At 46.2% G+C, this 19,745-nt stretch overlaps 1 protein-coding gene across 4 annotated transcripts; it reads left to right on the top strand.

Annotated features, from left to right (window-relative positions):
• The first annotated feature begins 4,199 nt into the window (after positions 1 to 4,199).
• Positions 4,200 to 18,312, top strand: ZNF79 (zinc finger protein 79). 4 transcript variants are annotated; one of them, XM_032308406.1, is made up of 6 exons: positions 4,200 to 4,600; positions 11,341 to 11,473; positions 11,668 to 11,707; positions 11,812 to 11,876; positions 11,968 to 12,066; positions 16,995 to 18,312. In XM_032308406.1, exons 4-6 carry the CDS (start codon positions 11,852 to 11,854, stop codon positions 18,164 to 18,166), a joined length of 1,296 nt encoding a protein of 431 aa, XP_032164297.1. In that variant the 5' UTR covers positions 4,200 to 4,600; positions 11,341 to 11,473; positions 11,668 to 11,707; positions 11,812 to 11,851; the 3' UTR covers positions 18,167 to 18,312. The 4 variants fall into 4 exon arrangements, with proteins under 4 accessions (XP_032164297.1, XP_032164294.1, XP_032164296.1 ...); XM_032308403.1 differs by lacking the exons at positions 11,668 to 11,707; positions 11,812 to 11,876 and adding an exon at positions 8,752 to 8,840; XM_032308405.1 differs by lacking the exons at positions 4,200 to 4,600; positions 11,668 to 11,707; positions 11,812 to 11,876 and adding an exon at positions 8,754 to 8,840 and having other exon boundaries at positions 11,306 to 11,473.
• Positions 18,313 to 19,745: the final 1,433 nt, after the last annotated feature.

Genomic DNA, 19,745 nt, shown 5'->3' with positions numbered 1-19,745 from the left:
AGCAGGCAGAGAGGCAGGCAGAGGCAGCGACGAGAGAAGCAGGCTCCCCGCCGAGCAAGGAGCCCGACGTGGGACTCGATCCCAGGACCCTGGAATCATGACCTGAGCCGAAGGCAGTGGCTTAACCAACTGAGCCACCCAGGCGTCCCGACAATGATTTTTTAATATATCTTATTATATATTTCTTTTTTCAAAGCATCCTCTACTTTTCTTTGTGATGGAAATGGCTTTGGGCTTTCCCTGAGGATACATACTTTCACTTTTAAAAATGAGCTTTCTTATGGGCATTATTTACATGCTATGAAATTCAACAATGGCAGGCATAAAAACTTGTTAACTTAGGTTGAATGTACCCACAGATCTGTATCCAGCACCACAGTCAAGATATAGGACATTTCCCTCACGCCAAAATGCTCCTTCATGTCCGTTGACAGTCAGTCTTGTCTCTGTAGCTTTGCATATTCTAGACTTTTACAAAATGGAATCACATAATTTGTAGTATTTTGTGTCTGGTTTCTATAACTTAGCAGAGTGCTTTTAAGATGCATCTGTGCTGGGGCGCCTGGGTGGCTCAGTCGTTAAGTGTCTGCCTTCAGCTCAGGTCAGGGTCCCGGGGTTCTGGGATCGAGCCCCACATCAGGTTCCCTGCTGGGCGGGAAACCTGCTTCCTCCCTCTCACTCCCCCTGCTCTGTTCCCTGTCTTACTGTGTTTCTCTCTGTCACATAATAAATGAAATCTTTAAAAAAAAAAAAAAAAAAAAAGATGCATCTGTGCTGCGTGGCCCAGCGGTTCATTTCCTTTAATTGCTGAGTAGCGTTCCATTGGACATTTGGGCGAGTTCCAGTTAAGGGCTATCCTCACTAAAGCTGCTGTAAACACCTGCTACAAGTCTATATGTGGAACGGAACTACCAGGTCCTGTAGTAAGTTTACCCTTAACTACACTGTAAGAGCCTGCCAAATGGTTTTCCGAAATGGCTGTAACCATTCTGCTTTCCCATCGCCGGCGCACAAGAGTTCCAGGGGCTCCACATTCTCAAAAACACTTGGTAGCCTCTGTGAGGAATGAAACCATTTGTACATTTTCATTTTTTGAAAGTTGTTTCCTAGTCTCTGATTTCCTCTGGAACCAATTAATTGGGTTATGGTCCTTCTACGCAGCTGGTTTATCTCACTTATCTGGGGAACTCTGGTTGTCCATATTTAGGAATGAAGAGCTAGGGGGTTTTAATTACCCCCCCCCGTTCATATACAGTGGCTGGTATATGCCCCCTACCTCTGAACCTGTTCTCAATTCTGTTATGGTTTTTGTTCCCTTTACACATCTTCACTGTCATTTCAGTGGGAACTAGAGGAAGAGAAAGGGGGAAATGTGTGAGTTCAGTCCACCAGCTTGAAATGGAAGCTCTCAGCATTCTTTTAACAATTTGTTTGCCATGGGAGTCCTAGCGTGTGGCAAAGAGCAGGTGGTTAAATATTGGTGAAATTCAACAGAGAGGATTCTGTTGTACAAATATGTCAGAACTTAACCTCACATTGTTCCATATTCAGACTGTTTCTGGTTTTCTGCTTATTGATAATTCTGCTACTGCATCTAGAGTTAGGGCGATGAGAGATGGAGCAGAGGAGACTTGAGAGATGGAGGTGACAGATGAGCGAATGCGAGGAGAGAGGTGGTAGAGACGGGAATGACGCTGACAGAGACGGAGACAGAACATAGAGACGGAGGTGACGTGGAAGAGACGGAGGTGAGCTGGGCAGAGATGGAGATGATGCTGATGATGGAAGTAGAGAGGGTTAAAACTTGTGGGCAAGGAAGACGTCATTGTGGCTTCAGTTCTACCTTGGGCTCTTTCCTCGATACCCCAGGGTCCAGGAGCCAGTGCAGCATAGTGGTGAAGAGCAGTTCAAATTCTGTTAGTTCAAATTCTGGTTATACTACTCAGGGCCTGCATGACCTGGACAAGCCACTTAACTTCTCAAAACCTCAGTTTATTCACCTGTAAAGTGGGCATAATGACGCTATCTCTCTCATGAGGTTGTTGTGAAGATGAACGGAGAGATGTAAAGCACCCAGAACTAAGGATGGCACAGAGTGCCTCAAGGGGACATGGGAAATCTTTACACATTTTTCTCTTCCTATTCTATTTCCAATCCTGAGTCCTCGGCAACTCCTACTCAACCATCTCCGATTGCTACCAGCATCCACTTATAGGTCCTGATGACTGTGGATACACAGAGATTCCACACAGAAAACTGTGTGGACACACAGTCTTCAGGACTTCCTGGGGGCGGGGGGAGGGAGCCTCCTCATCAGACCAGAAGATGCCACAGGGACCAGAGCCAGCCCTAGCTAACAGTCTTCAATCTGCCCCAGAAGCCTGGCACAGGACCACAGAAGGCAGATGGAACATCCCCAAAGGACAGGTGCAGCTGCAGAAGCTGTGCTTTACCCCTCTCAAGGTGGAAATCTGCACCGCGCCCCCCAACACCCCATGTCCCATCCCTCTGCCCCCAGAACTTCCAGGAGAATCCTAGCTTCTGCATTCTTGAGGCAATGAAGAACGCCACCCAGTAGCCATAGGCAGAATTGCACCCATTGGAGAGTGAAGCACTCGGCTACCCCCCAGTGGCCCTGGTTGGGATTCCAACACCAAGGAAAACCACTACTGCCCACTGGCCATTATAGGGTTCGTGTCTGCTTGACCTTGTGGCCATGAGCAGAACAGCACCAACTGCAGGGGGCTCGGAGCCAAGAAAGGCCGGCAGTCTCTGGAAGCTGTAAAAGGTAAGAAACAAAATCCTCCCCTAGAGTCTCCAGAAGAAACATAGCCCTCCCCGCACCTTGATTTTAGCCCAATGAGATCCATCTCAGACTTCTGGCCTCCCAAGTAGTAACCCCAAAATTGCAGCAGTCCAAGGTAGAGAAAAGCTTATCTCAGAGATCTGTGGGTGTGGTTTGTCTAATGCAGTGAATCCCAACAACATTCATTTAAGGCCCACGAGATAATTCTACTGGCAAAAAACCACTACCAGCTGTGGCTGAAAAGGACCCGCAGTACAAAATGAAAAGAGGCCTTAGGACCCCCAAACTCTTTTCTGTTTCCCAGGTAAAACATTCCCATCTTTTAATGTCAAAATGCCTCAAAACTGAATTAGTGATCAGAAAACTGCTGGAGTAGTGGGCAATTTTCAACAGGCAAGGGGGGAACACGTCATCGGTGCTCTGAGGAAGCCCATTGAAATATCCTCTGGCACAGCACAGAAGCCTCCAAGGGACAGAATACTTAGGAATCGCCTGTGGAGCAGTGCTGATGGAACACTATTAACACGATTCTGGGCTTCTGCCCCTGAAATTACTGAAGAAGCTCCCTCCTGCTGATAAGATTTTTATATTCTGAGAGTTCCAGGGCCCCAGCCTGTGGCTGCCTGTTCACACAGAGGGGCCCTCCCTCCTTTCCTCTGCTCTTCCCAAACTTTCCAAAGGGTGGAGGACCCTTGAAGGTGGTTAGGGTTAGGCCCTGAGCTGAAGGTTGCGTTTAAGAGAGGACCCGCAGGGGTTGCCTGGGTGGCTCAGTCCGTTAGGTCTGCCTTCAGCTCAGATCATGATCCCAGGATCCCAGGATCCCCGGATGGAGAGCCACATGGGACTCCCTGCTCCGCATAAAGCCAGCTCCTCCCTCTGCCTGCTGCCACCCGTGCTTGTGCTCGCTTTCTGTGTCCAAAAAAAAAAAAAAAAAAAAAAAAAAAAAAAAAAAAAAAAAATCAATAGAGGGAGAGAACCCCCACAACCCGCTGTTCAGGGAATGCCCAACTACGGAGGAAAAACGAGCAGAAGTCAAACCACCAGCTCCACCGTAGGGCTGCGCCTGCACTAAAAGTGATCCTTAGAGGCCAAGTTGCTTCCCACTTCAGAGCCCCCCCCCCCCCACCGTGGGATTCCGGTAGACCTGAATGGGATGTGGACAACGCTTGATAAATAAGAGATTCGAAAAATTAAAAATTAAAAAAAAAAAGAGAGATTCGAGAGCAAGTACAGGCGGAGCCTCTCTGAGAAGTACAGTCTACAGGGTGTAGAGACCACAAACCTGGCAAAGAAAGTGAATGAGGTTTTGGCCAGGTGCGCATGTCAGAGACTTCTGGGAAATGGAGTCCGGCGGGGCGGGGAGGACCGTACGCATGACCGGAAGTGGCGCTATTCGAGCGCGTCCTCTTTGGCACTGGAGCTGGGCCTGGGTTTTGGTAGTGGCTGCGACCGGGGTTTCCGAGCCACCCGGCTATCCCGTAGCGTTCTGGAGTAGCCGGCAGCGGGTTTTCCCACGCGGCGTTCTGCTTGAAACCGAGTCGGTGGTTGCGCCACGGGCTCCCGAGCCGCGAAGCCTGGCTGCCGCTGGAAAAACTGAGAGACCCACCTGGACGGGCCCAACCCCAGCTTCCAGAGCCCAACCTCGCGGGCTCAGACCTCGCCTCTGACGGGAGAGACCGGAGAGAAGAGTCCAGCCCAGGAGCAGTCAGAGCAGGACTGCAGCGCGCGGCTGGGGCTCAGAGAACTGCTGAGAGGCGGTGGCACGAGGTGTGACCCAAATGCTGGAGGAAGGAGGTGAGAGAGCGGTTTGCAGGAGATCCGCCTGTTCCAGCCTGCCCACTAATACAGCTCGTGACCGGGACCAGAACTCCTCGGTTATCCTTTCCACAAGTAGTGGGGGATTATCCTTTTTTTTTTTTTTTTAAAGATTTTATTTATTTGACAGAGATCACAAGTAGGCAGAGAGGTAGGCGGGGGTGGGGTGGGGGTGGGAAGCAGGCTCCCTGCTGAGCAGAGAGCCGGAGGAGGGGCTCGATCCCAAGACCCTGAGATCATGACCTGCGGCAGAGGCTTAACCCACTGAGCCACCCAGGTGCCCCTATTACCCTTTTTTGAGTAAAGAGTTCTAGAGTCAAGAAAGTTCGAGGCGCTTAGGCCTGAATAATCTGAGTATCCTACCTCTTACCCGGACTTGCTTGATGGACCCGTGCCATTTTGTGAGTCTAGAGAAATGGGCCCTGGGGAGGAAAAATGGGACGACCCAGGGTGTCCTATTGTTTCTGATGTTTTAGCCTTTCTGGAAGCAGCCAGGGAGTCTCAGAACAGGGAGCCTTTTGGCTCCACGTTAGATTGAGAGCCAGTTCAACGCAGTTGGACTGCGAAGTGGAAGAGGATATTGGGTTGGAATCAGAAGGCGAGGATTCCTGTTTAAGCTATGGGATACCAGTTGGGTCTTTTAACCTGTGTTTCTTCATGGAGGAAAGGGTAAAATTACGTTAACTACCTCATTTACCTCTAGGAACCATAAGCACCAAATAAAATAATGTCTTTGAAAGCATCTTGAACAATTCTTAGAACAGAACAAACATATATGTACTCTTAACCACCAAGATCTGTGCCGCCCTCCCTTACATCAAGGGGTCCCTTTATTGGTCTATAGCTCTTCAATTTTGCATCCAGCATTTTGTGTTGTCTTCCCCCGGAGACTTGGGAACAGCAAGCAGGATGGTTGTCATCCTACTGGTACTAACCACCAAAGATGACAAGAAGGTACAGTGGAGTTAGGTACAACTCGGTAACATCAGGTCTGTACTAAGACCAATATCCAGACCCTTGTAGATCTTTTTCTCAAGGCTGTACTGAGATATAATTCATATGCTATAACTTTCATTTTTAAAGTCTACAATAAAGTGACTTTTAGTATAGACACAGAGTTGTGCGGCCATCACTACTATTTAATTCCAGAACATTTTCATTACCCTGAAATGAAGCCTGTACCCACTTCGTCAGATCAAACTGGGAATGAGGCTCCGTGCTGAGTGTGGAGCCTGCTTAGGAATCTCTCCCTCCCACTGCCTCCACCCCAGCCCTGCCTGCCCACTTGCCTGCTCTCTCCCAAAAAGAAAAAGAAAGAGCCCATACCTATTAACCATCACTCGTCATTCCCTCTTCCCCTATTCTATGGATTTCTACTTTCTGTTCTTCTGGATTTGCCTATTCTGGACATTTCATAAAAAATAGAATTATAGAATGTATGTGTCTGGCTTATTTCACTTAGAATAATGTTTCAAAGTTCATCCATGTTGTAACATGAATGAATGTACTTCATTCTTTTTTGTGGCTGGATAATATTTCGATACATGGATATACCACATTTTGTTCTTCAGTTATGGACATTTGCGTGGCTTCCAGTATTGGCTGTTGTGAATAATGCTGCTGTGAACATGGGTGCCCAATTGTTTGGGGTGGTTTTTTTTTTTAAGATTTTATTTATTAATTTGACAGAGTGAGAGACAGTGAGAAAGGGAACACAGGCAGGGGGAGTGGGAGAGGGAGAAGCAGGCTTCCCACCAAGCAGGCAGCCCGATGCAGGACTGAATCCCAGCACCCTGGGATCATGACCTGAGCTGAAGGCAGACACTTAATGACTGAGCCACCCAGCCGCGTCATGCACAAGTTTTTGTGTGGATGTGTTTTCATTTCTCTTGTTCATGTTCCTAGGAGAAGAACTGCTGGGTCATAAGGTACCTCTGTTTAACTTTCTGAGGACCTGCCACGGTTTTCCCCGGTGCTGCACCATTTCACAATCCCAGTAGCAATGTATGAGGGTTCTCATGTCTCTACATCCTCATCAACATTTGTTGTTTTCCATCTTTTTTTTTTTAAAGATTTTTTTTTTAAATTTATTTATTGGAGAGAGAGAGCACAAGCAGGGTGAGGAGCAGAGGGAGAGGGAGAAGCAGGCCCCCACTGAGCAGGGAGCCCAGTGCCAGGCTCCATCACAGGACCCTGAGTTCACTACCAGAGCCAAGACAGTTAACCAACTGAGTTACCCAGGTGCCGCATGTGCAAGGTTTTGATAGTGTGAATTAATTCTCCAACTTCTTTTTCTTTTTCCAGTTTGTTTGGCTCTTCTGGGTCACTTGCATTTCTAGATGAATTTTAGGATCTCCTTAATTTCCATTAAAAATTCAAACAGATTTTGATAGGGATCACATTGACTACATTGACATTGTAGATTACTTTGGTGAGTTTTGCCATCCCAACATTATTATCCTCCAACACATGAATCCATGCTATGTCTTTCCGTTTATTTATGTCTTCTGTAATTTCTACAGTGTTTGGTAGCTTTCAGTGTACGTGTCTAGCATTTCCTTTGTTAAATTTATTCCTAAGTGTTTTATTCTTTTAATGCTCTTGCAAATGGAATTTTTTTTAAATCCTACTTTTGGATTGCTCATTGCTAGTGTATAGAAATTGGTTGGAGAAAATGTCTCTTCACATCCTTTGCCTAATTTTAACTGGGTTGTCTTTTTATTATGTATCTATCCTGTCTCTCACAATTTTGCTGAACTTAGCTGTGATAGGGCTTTGTTTTGTGTGTGTGGATTCCTTAGGGTTCTTTCCTACTTTTTATTTATATATATATTTTTATAGAAGGGCTGTTTTATTTTTTAAGTAGGTTCCACACCCAGTGTGAAGGCTGAACTCATGACCCTGAGATCAAGAGTCACATGCTCTGCCAACTGAGCCAGCCAGGTGCCCCTCGTTAGGATTTTCCATATACAAAAAAAATTTTTCATATTTTTCCATATACAAAAAAAAATTTCCATATACAAAATCTATTTACAAATATTGGTAATTGTACTTCCTCCTTTCCAATCTGGATGACTTTTTCGCTACTTCCTAATTTCCCTGGATAGAACCTTCAGTATCATACTGAATAGAAGTGGTGAGAGAGATAACCTTGTCTTGTTCCTGATCTTAGGGGAAAGTATCGGTCTTCCACTATTAAGTATGATGTAAATCTGGCTTTTCTATAGTGGTCTTTTATCAGGTTGAGGGTGTTCTCTTCCTAGTTTATTGAATGTATCTTATCAGGAAAGGGTAACAAATTTTACAGAATGGCCTTGTTGGTATTTATTGAAATGGTCCATATGGGGCGCCTGGGTGGCTCACTGGGTTAAGCCGCTGCCTTCCACTCGGGTCATGATCTCAGGGTTCTGGGATCGAGTCCCGCATCGGGCTCTCTGCTCAGCAGGGAGCCTGCTTCTCTCTCTCTCTCTCTCTCTCTCTCTCTCTCTGCCAGCCTCTCTACCTACCTGTGATCTCTCTCTGTCAAATAAATAAATAAAATCTTAAAAAAAAAAAAAAGAAATGGTCCATGTGGAGTCTTCTCCTTTTCATTACCTTGGTATATTAGGCAGATTGATTTTCATCTGATGAACTGATCTTGTGTTCCTTCGATGAATCCCACTTGGTCATTACCTCTGTTGATTTTGGCAAATATCTTAAATCTCCAGAACCCCTGTCTCCCCGCGAACTCGGCAGGTGGTAATATTTGTGCGTCCTTACTGTGGACTGACGTGCTAGGCATTGAGCCAGCTGCTTTTTCTGCAGTTTTCTTTCATCTTCCAACAACTTTATAAGGGATTATCATTCCCATTTACAGATGAGAAAATCGAGACCTAGAAAGATTGTATGATTTGCACATTGGTAAGTGGGGGACCTGCGCTACTTGAGAGTCTGTTGCTTTAATGACTCCCTGTGTCTGAGTGAATTGATGGGATTCAGTGGTAGGAAGGGTAATGGAGAAATCGGTCTGCAGATGCAGCCTGGGTCCCCTACAGCCTGCAGTGTCCCCTTCTTCAGAATGGAAGTGTGAGACTCTTTGGCTTGCTGAGCTGTAACTTTGAAGCCTCATTGATTTCTCTCCCTTCCTGCAGAGCTTCCTTCTCCAGACTCTGCCCTTCCCAGAGACGAAAGCACAGGACATGAAGGAATGGCCGCTGGCCTCCTCGCCGTTGGGGCCCATGTAAGTTGGAAATTGACTCTGAGAGGCAGCCTCTTTTGTTTATGTACTTATTTTTTAATCTTAAAGGGTTTTTTTTATTCCTGTTTTTTAATTATAAGAGGACTTCATGTTTATTGTAGAAAACTCGAAAAACATAGAGAGCATAACCCAAAAACTCACCCGTATTAACCCACAGAGAGGAAACACTTAATATTTTCATTTGTCTTTTCAGTCCTTTTCTACCTTTTCTTTTCTTTTTTGTTTTGTTTTTTTGTTTGTTTTGTTTTTTAAGAGTTTATTTTTAAGTCATCTCTACACCCAGTGCAGGGCTTGAACTCACAACCCTGAGATCAAGAGTCTCAGGCTTCACCGGCTGAGCCAGCCAGGTGCCCCCATATTCTTCCTTTTCTACGTTCCCAAAACAGGTTTGTCCTGCTTTTAACCTTCTTTTTATCTCCACTTTGAAGAATGTGATTAATCCTTCTTCCTCTCATTTAAAGTATTCTACGGAACCATTTCTAGTATATTCCTTTCGTAGTCCTTTTGCCAGGGTAGGAACTGTCTTCTCTCCTTTTTTTCCTGACTAGTCTAGGTATTGGTCTGTTTCTTTTCCTTTATGGAAAGTCTGCTCTTGGATTTTTCTCATCGATTCTCTTAGTAACAAATTTTTTTTCTTAGTTTTTTGCTTTCATCTTTGTCAAATTCATTTTAAAGTTTGATGCTTTAACTTCTTGAGTTAATTTCTAATATATTCTTCCTCTCTTGATTATGTTGAAAATGTCTGGCTGTGGATCTTTTTTTCTTATACATTTCCAAATTGTCACTTTGGTTCCTCTGTCTGCCCATTCAGCTGGTTTGTGCTCCATGGGGATAGTGTCTTTTGTCAACTTAGAACAGCCAGGTATAGGGTAATTGCAGAATGCAGGGTTTGCTGCTCTATTAGCTCAACCTTACTAATTAAATTGCTGAGTTCTTCCATACCTTTATTTTGTCGTTTATTTTGTGTTAACCCTGCTACTGAGTTATTTTAACATCTCGTAGCTGTAGTATTTTAAACTTCTTTTTGTACTTCCTACAGTGTTTTCTTTATTAGTTACATACTGTTGTTACATAGTCCATGACACTTAAATCTTAGGATGGATTTTACTTTCTTGACTATTATAAAGTGACCCAAATGTTTTAAATATTTGATGGTTTTCAAAGAAGACGCTCTTTGTCCTATTGTATGGCATTTCTTGGTATGAAGGATGGATTGTAAGACCAGGTAAATTACAGGTCATGATTTGGAAAGTGATGCTGGCTTCAAATAAGGCAGTGATGGGGCCGTGGAGAGAAATGTGTGAACTCTAGTGACACTGTAGAGGAAAGCTAAGACACAGGGATTTAGGGGGAGCTGCAGGAAAGAGGAACATCACACCCAGGTTTTTGGTGTGGCCCATGAGATAAGTGGAGGTACCATCACTTGCTCTGAAACAGACATGAGGCTTTTTCCACCTCCATGCCTTTGCTCGTGGTGTCTCCCCTGCCTTGGGTAACCTTCTCTTTCTTTGTCCGAAAACATTTCTTCCTTTTTTTCTTTTTTTTTTTTTTTAAATATTTTATTTATTTATTTGACAGACAGAGAGAGAGAGAGAGCTATCACAAGTAGGCAGAGAGGCAGGCGGGGGGTGGGGGGAAGCAGGCTCCCTGCTGAGCAGAGAGCCCGATGTGGGGCTCGATCCCAGGACCCTGAGATCATGACCTGAGCTGAAGGCAGAGGCTTAACCCACTGAGCCACCCAGGTGCCCCTGAAAACATTTCTCCTTCAAGACCACCTCCTCTCTGTGGTCTTCCTCTGTCCTCCATGCAGGATTCCTTCTCTGTTAGCCTGGCATCTGGTCTACCTGTCTTTCTGCCATGTTACTACAGGTGGTCGCATACACGTCGGGCTCTACTGTACGATATCCAAGTTCATGGGAACATACATTAAACACTCCGAAAAGTTGAGCTTTCACATTTCTTCCTGCTTTCTCATTGCATAAACTTAACAAAACTAATTTTGTTTTGTCTACACTAGCTTGTTTCATTCCCGAGCATCCGTTAGTTTCTGCCTAGTTCCTTCCTTTTTTTTTTTTTTTTTTTAAAGATTTTTTATTTATTTATGTGACACAGAGAGAGATCACAAGTAGGCAGAGAGGCAGGCAGAGACAGAGAGGGAGAAGCAGGCTCTCTGCCAAGCAGAGAGCCCGATGCAGGTCTCGATCCCAGGACCCTGGGATCATGACCTGAGCTGAAGGCAGAGGCTTTAACCCACTGAGCCATCCAGGTGCCCCTTCCTTCTTTTCTATAGATACAGCTGTGTATGTACTCTATCCATTTTATATAAAGTCTGTCAGTTATAAACATGGAAAGAGACTGTATTTGGTTTATTTTTGTGTGTCGGTATTCAGTATAGTGTTAGGCTCATACAAAGTGATCATTAAATGCTTTTCTCTCCCATCCTGAAGCCAGTGGGTGAGAAGGAATGTGTGTGTCGTTTCAGGGCTCCACAGCCTTCAGCAGCGTGACTGTAGCTTTTACCCAAGATGGGTGGAGGCACTTGGTCCCTGCTCCGAGGGGGACTCCAAGGTTCAAGGAGGGGTTACCAGAAAACGCCAGGAATCTGGTCCTGCTGGGTAAGGAAGCCATTTGAAATGTAGAGCCTACTCAGTTCTGAGTATCTGTGGCACTTGCCAGTGTTGACTGATCCCGAGTCGCTCGGACACATTGTGGGGATTGTGTTTATCCTCCTGGTTCCCTAGTGAAAGGTCTCTGCATTCAGTCTTGAGAAACCCCTGAGACTGCAGCTCCCTGTTTTCTTATTTCCCAGGAGGAGTAGGGTGACCTTCAGGCCAGTTCCTCCATATTCAATAAGTCCCTGTTTTTTCTAAGTAACTTGCTGTGGGGGCTTAACTCCCTGACTTGGACCCCTTCTTGGCATTTCATCTGTCTTAATTACTGTTGTGTCCCCCAGCGCCCAGAACCAAGCGGAATGCTCAGTAAATATTTGCTGAATGAATGAAATAAATGACCTAACTGGTGGGTTTCCATGTCCCTGAGTTCCAGGGTTGGGGCGGGGGCTATTTATATGTAATCTAAATCTCTAACGCCTGTTTTCCCCCTGGAGCAGGACTTCCAGTTTCCCAGCCCAGTGTGAACTCCCAGTTGGACCAGAGGGAAGACGGTCCATGGGCGCTGCAGGGAGGCGGCCTGAGGAGCGCCCGCCCCGGTAAGTGAGCCGGCACTGGAGCCCGGGATCTCGACAGCAGACGCCCTTGAAGAACACATTAGAGCATTTGATGATTTTAACAGTGCTGTGAGGTAGATACTGGTACCCCCACTTTACAGATGAGGAAGTTAAAGCTGAAAGAGGCTGACTTGCTGGTTCAGAGCCTCACGCTAGAAAGCGGCATGGCTGGGCTTCGAAGCAAGTTCTGTCTGATTCCAAAGCTCACTTTGCCTCTTCCTGGCAAAGTTCCCCTGGGCTGGGAGATGTTTGGGACCAGAGGTGGTGTTGCTGGCCTCTGGGGGAATGAGAGTCATCTTTGCTGGCCTAGCACATTCTCTGCTTGGGGTTCACCTCACTGAGGCTCTCGGGTGCCCACCTTTACCCATCCATCCAGCCATGACACCTACTGCTACTCCCCTCTCTAGCCCTTAATTGGATGCCTTCTCGTCCCCTATGTGAGACCCTCCTAGAATTTCCTAAAGGGCTAATAGCGAGCACCTCAGAAAAAACAACAGGGAAGCCGTAGCTGCTGCGTTTCTCTCCTGCTGCTCATCGCAGGCTGCTCACCCCATCCCCGCCTTCGTGCTTCAGCCCCTGTGGACGCGTGACCTCTGGCCAGGCCTCAGGAGCTTCTCGCTGGGGCTCCAGCCACCTCTGATATTTTTAAACTTAAAGCATCAGAGGCATGAATGAACTTAAGAACCTTATGGTGACAAAGCTTTAAATTTGTTTAAAAATACAGCCTAATGCTTTATATCTTCATTTCTGATTATTATTACTACAAGGCCATGAAAAATGCCTCTTGCAGATTTTCTGCACAGTCGGTCAGAACTCTCTCCTTCCCATCTAACTATCTACTTTCTAAACAGCCTGTCACACGTTACCTCAGCCCTTTTGTTACCCAGGAACCACTTGGACTTGCTGAAATCCTTTTGCAGGAGCCTCAGTGGTCCCACTCCTTCCCCCTCAAGGCCCTCTGGTGCCCAGCACTGTTTCTGCCGTGCGGGGCCTTTTACCTTGGGCGGAACGCCCTGTGGAGAACTCGTGGTGTTATGTGCATAGGGCAGTGGCTGCATTTTTCCGGAAAAAGGTTTCATCACAGCCTCAGAGAGTTTCAGGATCCTAAAAAGGTCAGATCAGCACATTATTAGGAACAACTTGGGAAGGGGTGTTAGCACCAACAGTCCCTGGTCTGCGGTATTCAGGTGTTGGTGTGGACGCAGGTTTGGATGTAGACCTGTGGAAGAGGCTTTCCGGTCCTGGCTTGCTACTTATATTGCACAGACTCAGAGTAAACCACTAGGTTATGTGGTCGCTTCTGTCTCTGTCTTAAAAATGTAGTAACAAAATCTTATTTTACAAACTAATATACATGAAAAAAGTTATCAGCTATGGAGAGCTGTATTAGCTGTATGATCGTGAAGTGATTTGAGAAAAGTTTCAGTCTGTCTGTTGGAGTAACTAACACCCTGCTTCGGTGGGGTCGCACCTCTGCTCTGAGATTCACAGAGCAGCCTGGGCATTGCTCGGCCACCGTGGGCTGCTTTCAGAGCCCTCCGGTGCCGCATCCCACCCGCGCCCCGATGGCAGACCCTGGTCTTTAAAGTACTTTTCACCTCACTGGTTGCTTTAGGAACTTCTGTTGTGGCTCTTAACACTCGTCCAGGCCCAGCTGGTCAGTTTGCCTTTTTCACATTGAATTTATTACTCATTCAGTCAACAAATACGCAGTAAGCATTTGGTAAATCCTGGCATTGGTTTAGCTACTGAAGGTCAGCAGAGAACAAGACATAGTCCCTGCCTACCTCCTGTGATGTGCGTAACGTAAACAAAATGAATGAACAAAATTACTGATGCAGCGTCAGACAGTGAGGTGTGCTCTGAAGGAAGGCAGGATAATGGCACAGGGATGGGGAGTACGAAGGCGCAAGCGGGACTGCAGATGGAGGTGGGGCCGTTGTCAGTCCGCGGCTAGGAAAGACACTTGGAGGAGGGGACATTGGGACTGAGGTCTAAAGGAAGAGCCATGTGAGTGTCTGGGAGAGGGACATTCCGGGATACGGCAGGTGCTCAGGTGCTGCGTTGGGAATGAGCTTGACTTGTATTAGGATCGGAAGACCCTAGGACTCCGTAAGCGGGGGAGAGTGGTAGGCAGGGACCAGATCATTCTGGGCTTTGGAGGCCGTGTAATTTGTTCAGATTTTATTCACATGGTAAGATAAAAGTCCTTGAGGGTTTTGAGCAGGGAGGGGACCATACTTGATTTGTGTTTATAAATAGCATATGGAGGGCGCCTGGGTGGCTCAGTGGGTTAAGGCCTCTGTCGGCTCAGGTCACAATCTCAGGGTCCTGGGATCGAGCCCCACATCGGGCTCTCTGCTCAGCGGGGAGCCTGCTTCCCCCTCCCCCCACCTGCCTCTCTGCTTACTTGTGATTTCTGTCTGTCAAATAAATAAAATCTTTAAAGAAAAAATTAACATATGGAGAATAAGACTTCCAGGGTCCAAGAGTAGGAGCTGGGAGGTCAGCTGGGCGTCTGTGGCACACTCACCAGGGAGAGAGAGTGGTGGGTGGTGGCAGAACATTGTAGGTGTTGAAGCCAATAGGACTTGCCAGTAAACTGGAAGTGCGGCATAGGGGCATTAAGGATGACCCTGGCCTGAGCAAAACCATGAGCAAGAAGACTCGAAGGAGACACTGGCTGGGAAGGGGAAGCCAGCGGTTCTGTTTTGGGCACATTTGGTGTGGACGTTGTTAGTCTCCTGCAGGAGCCAGGTGGAGAGGTGAGGCGGGCTGAGGTAGGACAGTTTGTGAGCAAAACGCAGTTTCCTGAATTGCCCCCACCGCTGCTTTTCTTGGCACTTTTCTTCCTCCTTCCATCTTTTCTCAGATAGATGGTCAAGTTTTCAGAGCTGTCAAAGCCATACATGATCCAGACACTGAATTACTTGGAGACGCCCTGAACCCAAAATGGGGACTGCTGTGCTCATGGTGGATTGGGCGTTAGTACAGAATCCACTAACTAATTAATTAGTGCACTAATTGGACGTTAGTGCACTCTGGAGGGAAACCGTTTCAGAAGGCTTACAAGGAAAAAGCCTAAGATAATAACAGGCACTCATATGACATTTAACTATCACTCAGGTCCCTTATGTGTTTTAACTCATTTAATTCTCACAGTAATTTTGTGAGAGCTACGTTTACAGATCATACCTCCAAGAAATGGGTTAATAATTTGCCCACAATCACATAGCTAGTAAGAGGTGGCGTCAGGATTTATACCCAAGCTATCTGGGTCAAGATTCCATATAGAAATTCAAGTGAAGGTCACCCAGAACTAACCTTGCTATTCTTTCCTCTGAGAAATAAGGTAGAAACTGAAAGAATCTTCAGGAAAATTAACCCTTGAGAACAGAAACTCCATAGCCCTCCCTGAAACTCCACTCTCTTATGAGCAAGTACCAGGGCCAGAGACAGCAGTGCGTGGGGCCGTACGCTTCTGTTTCCAAATACCCTACATTACACTCACATTTTAAAGTTTTCTCTTAAAATGAGGGAGATCCCAGAAAGGGTTAAGAATCATTAACTCTTCCTTTAAAAAATACCTATTTTCTGATTATAAAAGCAATATTATTTATTCTATTTAAAATGACTTTTTTTTAGTAAAATAGGTTAATTTGAGATTTGGAACAGGATAAAAAAAATCAGGGTCCCTGTCATCCCTTCCATCTTCCTCATATAACAAATTGCAGTGATAATTTTTTCTTTGTTTTCTAAAGTTTTCTTTTTTAAGTAATTTCTCCCCGCCCTCCATGTGAGGCTCGAACTCATGACCCTGAGATCGAGAGTTAGAAGCTCTAGCGACTGAGCCAGCCAGGTGCCCCCTAAGGGGGAGGCTCAAACCATAGTTTGTACATTCTTCTAAAGTAGAAATAACAGTGTCTAAGTTTACATGTTTCTTTTTTTCATGTAACAGTTGTTGTTTTTTTTAATCACTTCATGTTCTCTGAAAGGTTTTTTATAACTTTTATTATAATATTGACATTGGAAAACATTAGAAAATACAGATAAGCATTGAAGAAAATAAAAATTGCCCCTGGTTCCAAAACCCAAAGACAACACAGCTTACACTCATACTGTGTATCTTTGCAGTGTTTTCTCAGTAAATACCTTTCTGCAGCAGGAACTATAGTGCGCCTATTTCAAACATGGCCTCTGATTGCTAAATAGGGTCCCTGTATTGGCTCTACTGTGGTCATTCCTTTATTAAACATTTATTTGCGTGTTTGCTTTTCTTTGGCAAATAATGCTGTGAGCACTTCTGTCAACATAGCTTTGTGTAATTTTTCAGTGCTTCCTTAGGACAGATGCTTACAGGTGCAGTTCTTGTGTCAGCATTTTAAAGACTCGTTGACACATGCCACCAGATGGCTCTGCAGAAAGGTGGTCACACCAGTGTGTAACATCTCATGATGTTGCATTCCTACCAACACTAGAATTTTGGAATGTAGCCGATTTGATAGGTGAAAGAATTCATCTTGCTGGCATTGGCCATCAGCTTTTTCAAGTGAATTATTTAAACCTGGTAAGCAGATTGCCCAAATCCAGACCAAGAATTGTGAGACTAAGAAGACAAGTAGAGACTGTCCAGTGGTTGCCAAAGTGGAGGAAAGGGTCAGAAATGTGGAAGGGAACATTGCATCTGAGAGAGATTGGGGTAAACTTCTGCATCCCTGGCAGGTCAGGAAAGGGAGTCAGGCATGCTGACGTACCTGAAGAGCCATCGCGGTCAGTATTGCGGGTGAGAGGGAGGCAGCATCAGGCCTGTGCGCACAGAAGTTCGACCAAACCCCATCAGCCTTTTGTCTTTCGGTATTACCTTTTCTTCCACCGAAGGGGGGCAAAATGCTTTTCTAACTATTTTTCAGACTGGAAGATTATGTCTGAATCACCACCCGAGCATGACATTTCTGAAGATTCATTCCAAGACCCAAGTATAGAGCTGCCTCCTGGGGAGTCAGATCACAGGAACAGTGACCTGGGGAAGAGCTTCAACCTGAGACCAGTCCTTTCTCCACAACAGAGAGTTCCCACGGAAGTGAGACCCCGGAAATGGGAAGCACATCCAAAGAGCTTCAGGAAGAATTCCCCTATAATTAAGCCCCACCGAGCAAAACCGTATACTTGTAGCGAATGTGGCAAATCCTTCAGTTACTGTTCCTCCCTTTCTCAGCACCAGAAGAGCCACACTGGGGAGAAACCCTACGAATGCAACGAGTGTGGGAAGGCTTTCAGCCAGAGCTCATCTCTTATTCAGCACCAGAGGATTCACACCGGAGAGAAACCCTACAAATGCAGCGAATGCGGGAGAGCCTTCAGCCAGAACGCAAACCTCACGAAGCATCAGCGAACTCATACCGGAGAAAAGCCCTACAAATGCAGTGAGTGTGAAAAAGCCTTTAGTGACTGTTCAGCCCTTGTTCAGCATCAGAGAATTCACACCGGGGAGAAGCCCTATGAGTGCAGCGACTGCGGGAAAGCCTTCCGTCACAGTGCGAACCTCACAAACCACCAGAGGACCCACACGGGGGAGAAGCCGTACAAGTGCCGGGAGTGTGGGAAGGCCTTCAGTTACTGTGCCGCCTTTATTCAGCATCAGAGAATCCACACTGGGGAGAAGCCATATAAATGTGGGGCATGTGGGAAGGCCTTCAGCCAGAGCGCAAACCTCACAAACCATCAAAGGACTCACACAGGAGAGAAGCCCTACAAGTGCGGCGAGTGTGGGAAGGCTTTCAGCCAAAGCACCAATCTCATCATCCACCAGAAGACCCACACTGGAGAGAAGCCATATAAATGTAATGAGTGTGGGAAGTTTTTCAGTGAGAGCTCAGCCCTTATCCGACATCATATAATTCACACGGGAGAAAAACCCTACGAGTGCAATGAGTGTGGGAAGGCGTTTAACCAGAGCTCGTCCCTTAGTCAGCATCAGAGGATTCACACTGGTGTGAAGCCCTATGAGTGTAGGGAGTGTGGCAAGGCCTTCCGGTGTAGCTCCGCCTTCATTAGACACCAGAGACTCCACGCTGGGGAGTAACCACAGAGAGGACCAAAGTGGGTTGGGACCTGGCAGGAAATGCAGGTAGTCTGAAAACCTGTGGAGACCCGGGACCTTAGTCTGTAGCTCCGAGCCACATGCAAAAGCACCTTCAATAAATAGTCCCAATCTTCCATGTCGCAGGTGGACCGTCTCAGGAGCTCTCTTCTTTCTCAACTCTTCACAAGCATCAACAACCCATCAAATTATACTGGAGACTTACCTTTACTCAGTGAGCCAAGCTGCTTTTTGTGTAGTGAGCACTGCAGGAACCTTGATTTATGAAGATTAAGGTGTCAGTGAGTGAAGGACTTGGTTCCGTTTTCTTTAAAGACATTTGAGAGACAGCAAGAGTATAGGAGCAGGGGGAGAATCAGACTCCCCACTGAGCAGGGAGCCAGATGTGGGGCTGGATCCCAGGACTCCAGAATCCCCCAAAGCTGAAGGTAGACACTTAACCAACTGAGCCACCCAGATGCCCTGACTTGGTTTCTTCTTAAAGGCCAGATATTTGGGGGATGGTTAGTTCTTGAATGAGGGCTGTTAAAAGAAACAACACTAGATAGGAATGAAGTTTCCATAATGGGGCCAAAGAGGATTGGGGGGGGGGGGTAATTCAAGTGAGGAAAAATTGGACATGCTACAGTCTCATCAACAGTGGGGGCAGGATATCTACTCTTTAAAGCTCTATATAGGAAAATCTAGACACTGCTATGCCCAATCTCTATTATATGTTCAAGTGTTTGCTGCTGTTAAAAAGAAAACATCCAAAAGGGAAGAACAGGCTGAGCATGTCCAGAGGAAGCCAGTGAAATCCCTCAGCAGAGTACATCCCTAAGGGGCCAGAAGGACAACCTGATGTCCACTGTCCTTCCCTCATGGGCCAGTGGGTCATTCACTTCTCTTCCTGAATAAGTTTAATTTTGGAGCAAGATTTTCACTGTTGGAGAGTTTCTTTCTCCCCTGCTGGGTCTCACCTCTGGCATACCACCCTCACAGAGCCAACACGACCTCATCTCCACAGTAAACCCTTGTGGTTTGGGGTTAGGTGACCCTTTGACTTCAGATTCAGCTTTCACCACCCAAGGCCTCTAGCTTTGGTTTCTTGGTCACTTGGCACAGGTCCTAGGCGGTTATCCTTCCCTCACTGACCTGAGTTCTCCGGTAATCCTTCCCACTAGTTCTCCAACCCTGCTTGGGGGCAGGGGGTGCACCCACCTACTTTAAAGGCCTATTGACAAAATTATGTAAACAAGAATATGACTCATGCCAAGGAAGCTAAGTTCTTGGGTTATCCCAAGCTCCCCCCCCCCTTAGGCTGATATCCAGAAGCTCCTCTGAGCTACTCAGATACAGCTCACCCCAGTATACAGATACCTTGGTTCATCCTTCCACATTCACCTCACTTCAAAGTAAAGAATCACGAGAGGCTAATGAGAGACTTGGGAAAGGTAAAAACATGCCACTAGAAAATGACCTTTGAGGACTTAAGACAAAGGTCAGATTCCTTTGTTTCCCCATCAGTGCTTCCAAAGCCTGGCTGTACACCGGAACAGATAGTGAACACTTGCCTGCGTGG

Source organism: Mustela erminea, chromosome 12 (assembly GCF_009829155.1).
Source record: "Mustela erminea isolate mMusErm1 chromosome 12, mMusErm1.Pri, whole genome shotgun sequence".
Lineage (NCBI taxonomy): Eukaryota > Metazoa > Chordata > Mammalia > Carnivora > Mustelidae > Mustela > Mustela erminea.
The sequence above is the reverse complement of the archived record's forward strand: the minus strand, read 5'-3'. Positions and strand labels throughout refer to the sequence as shown.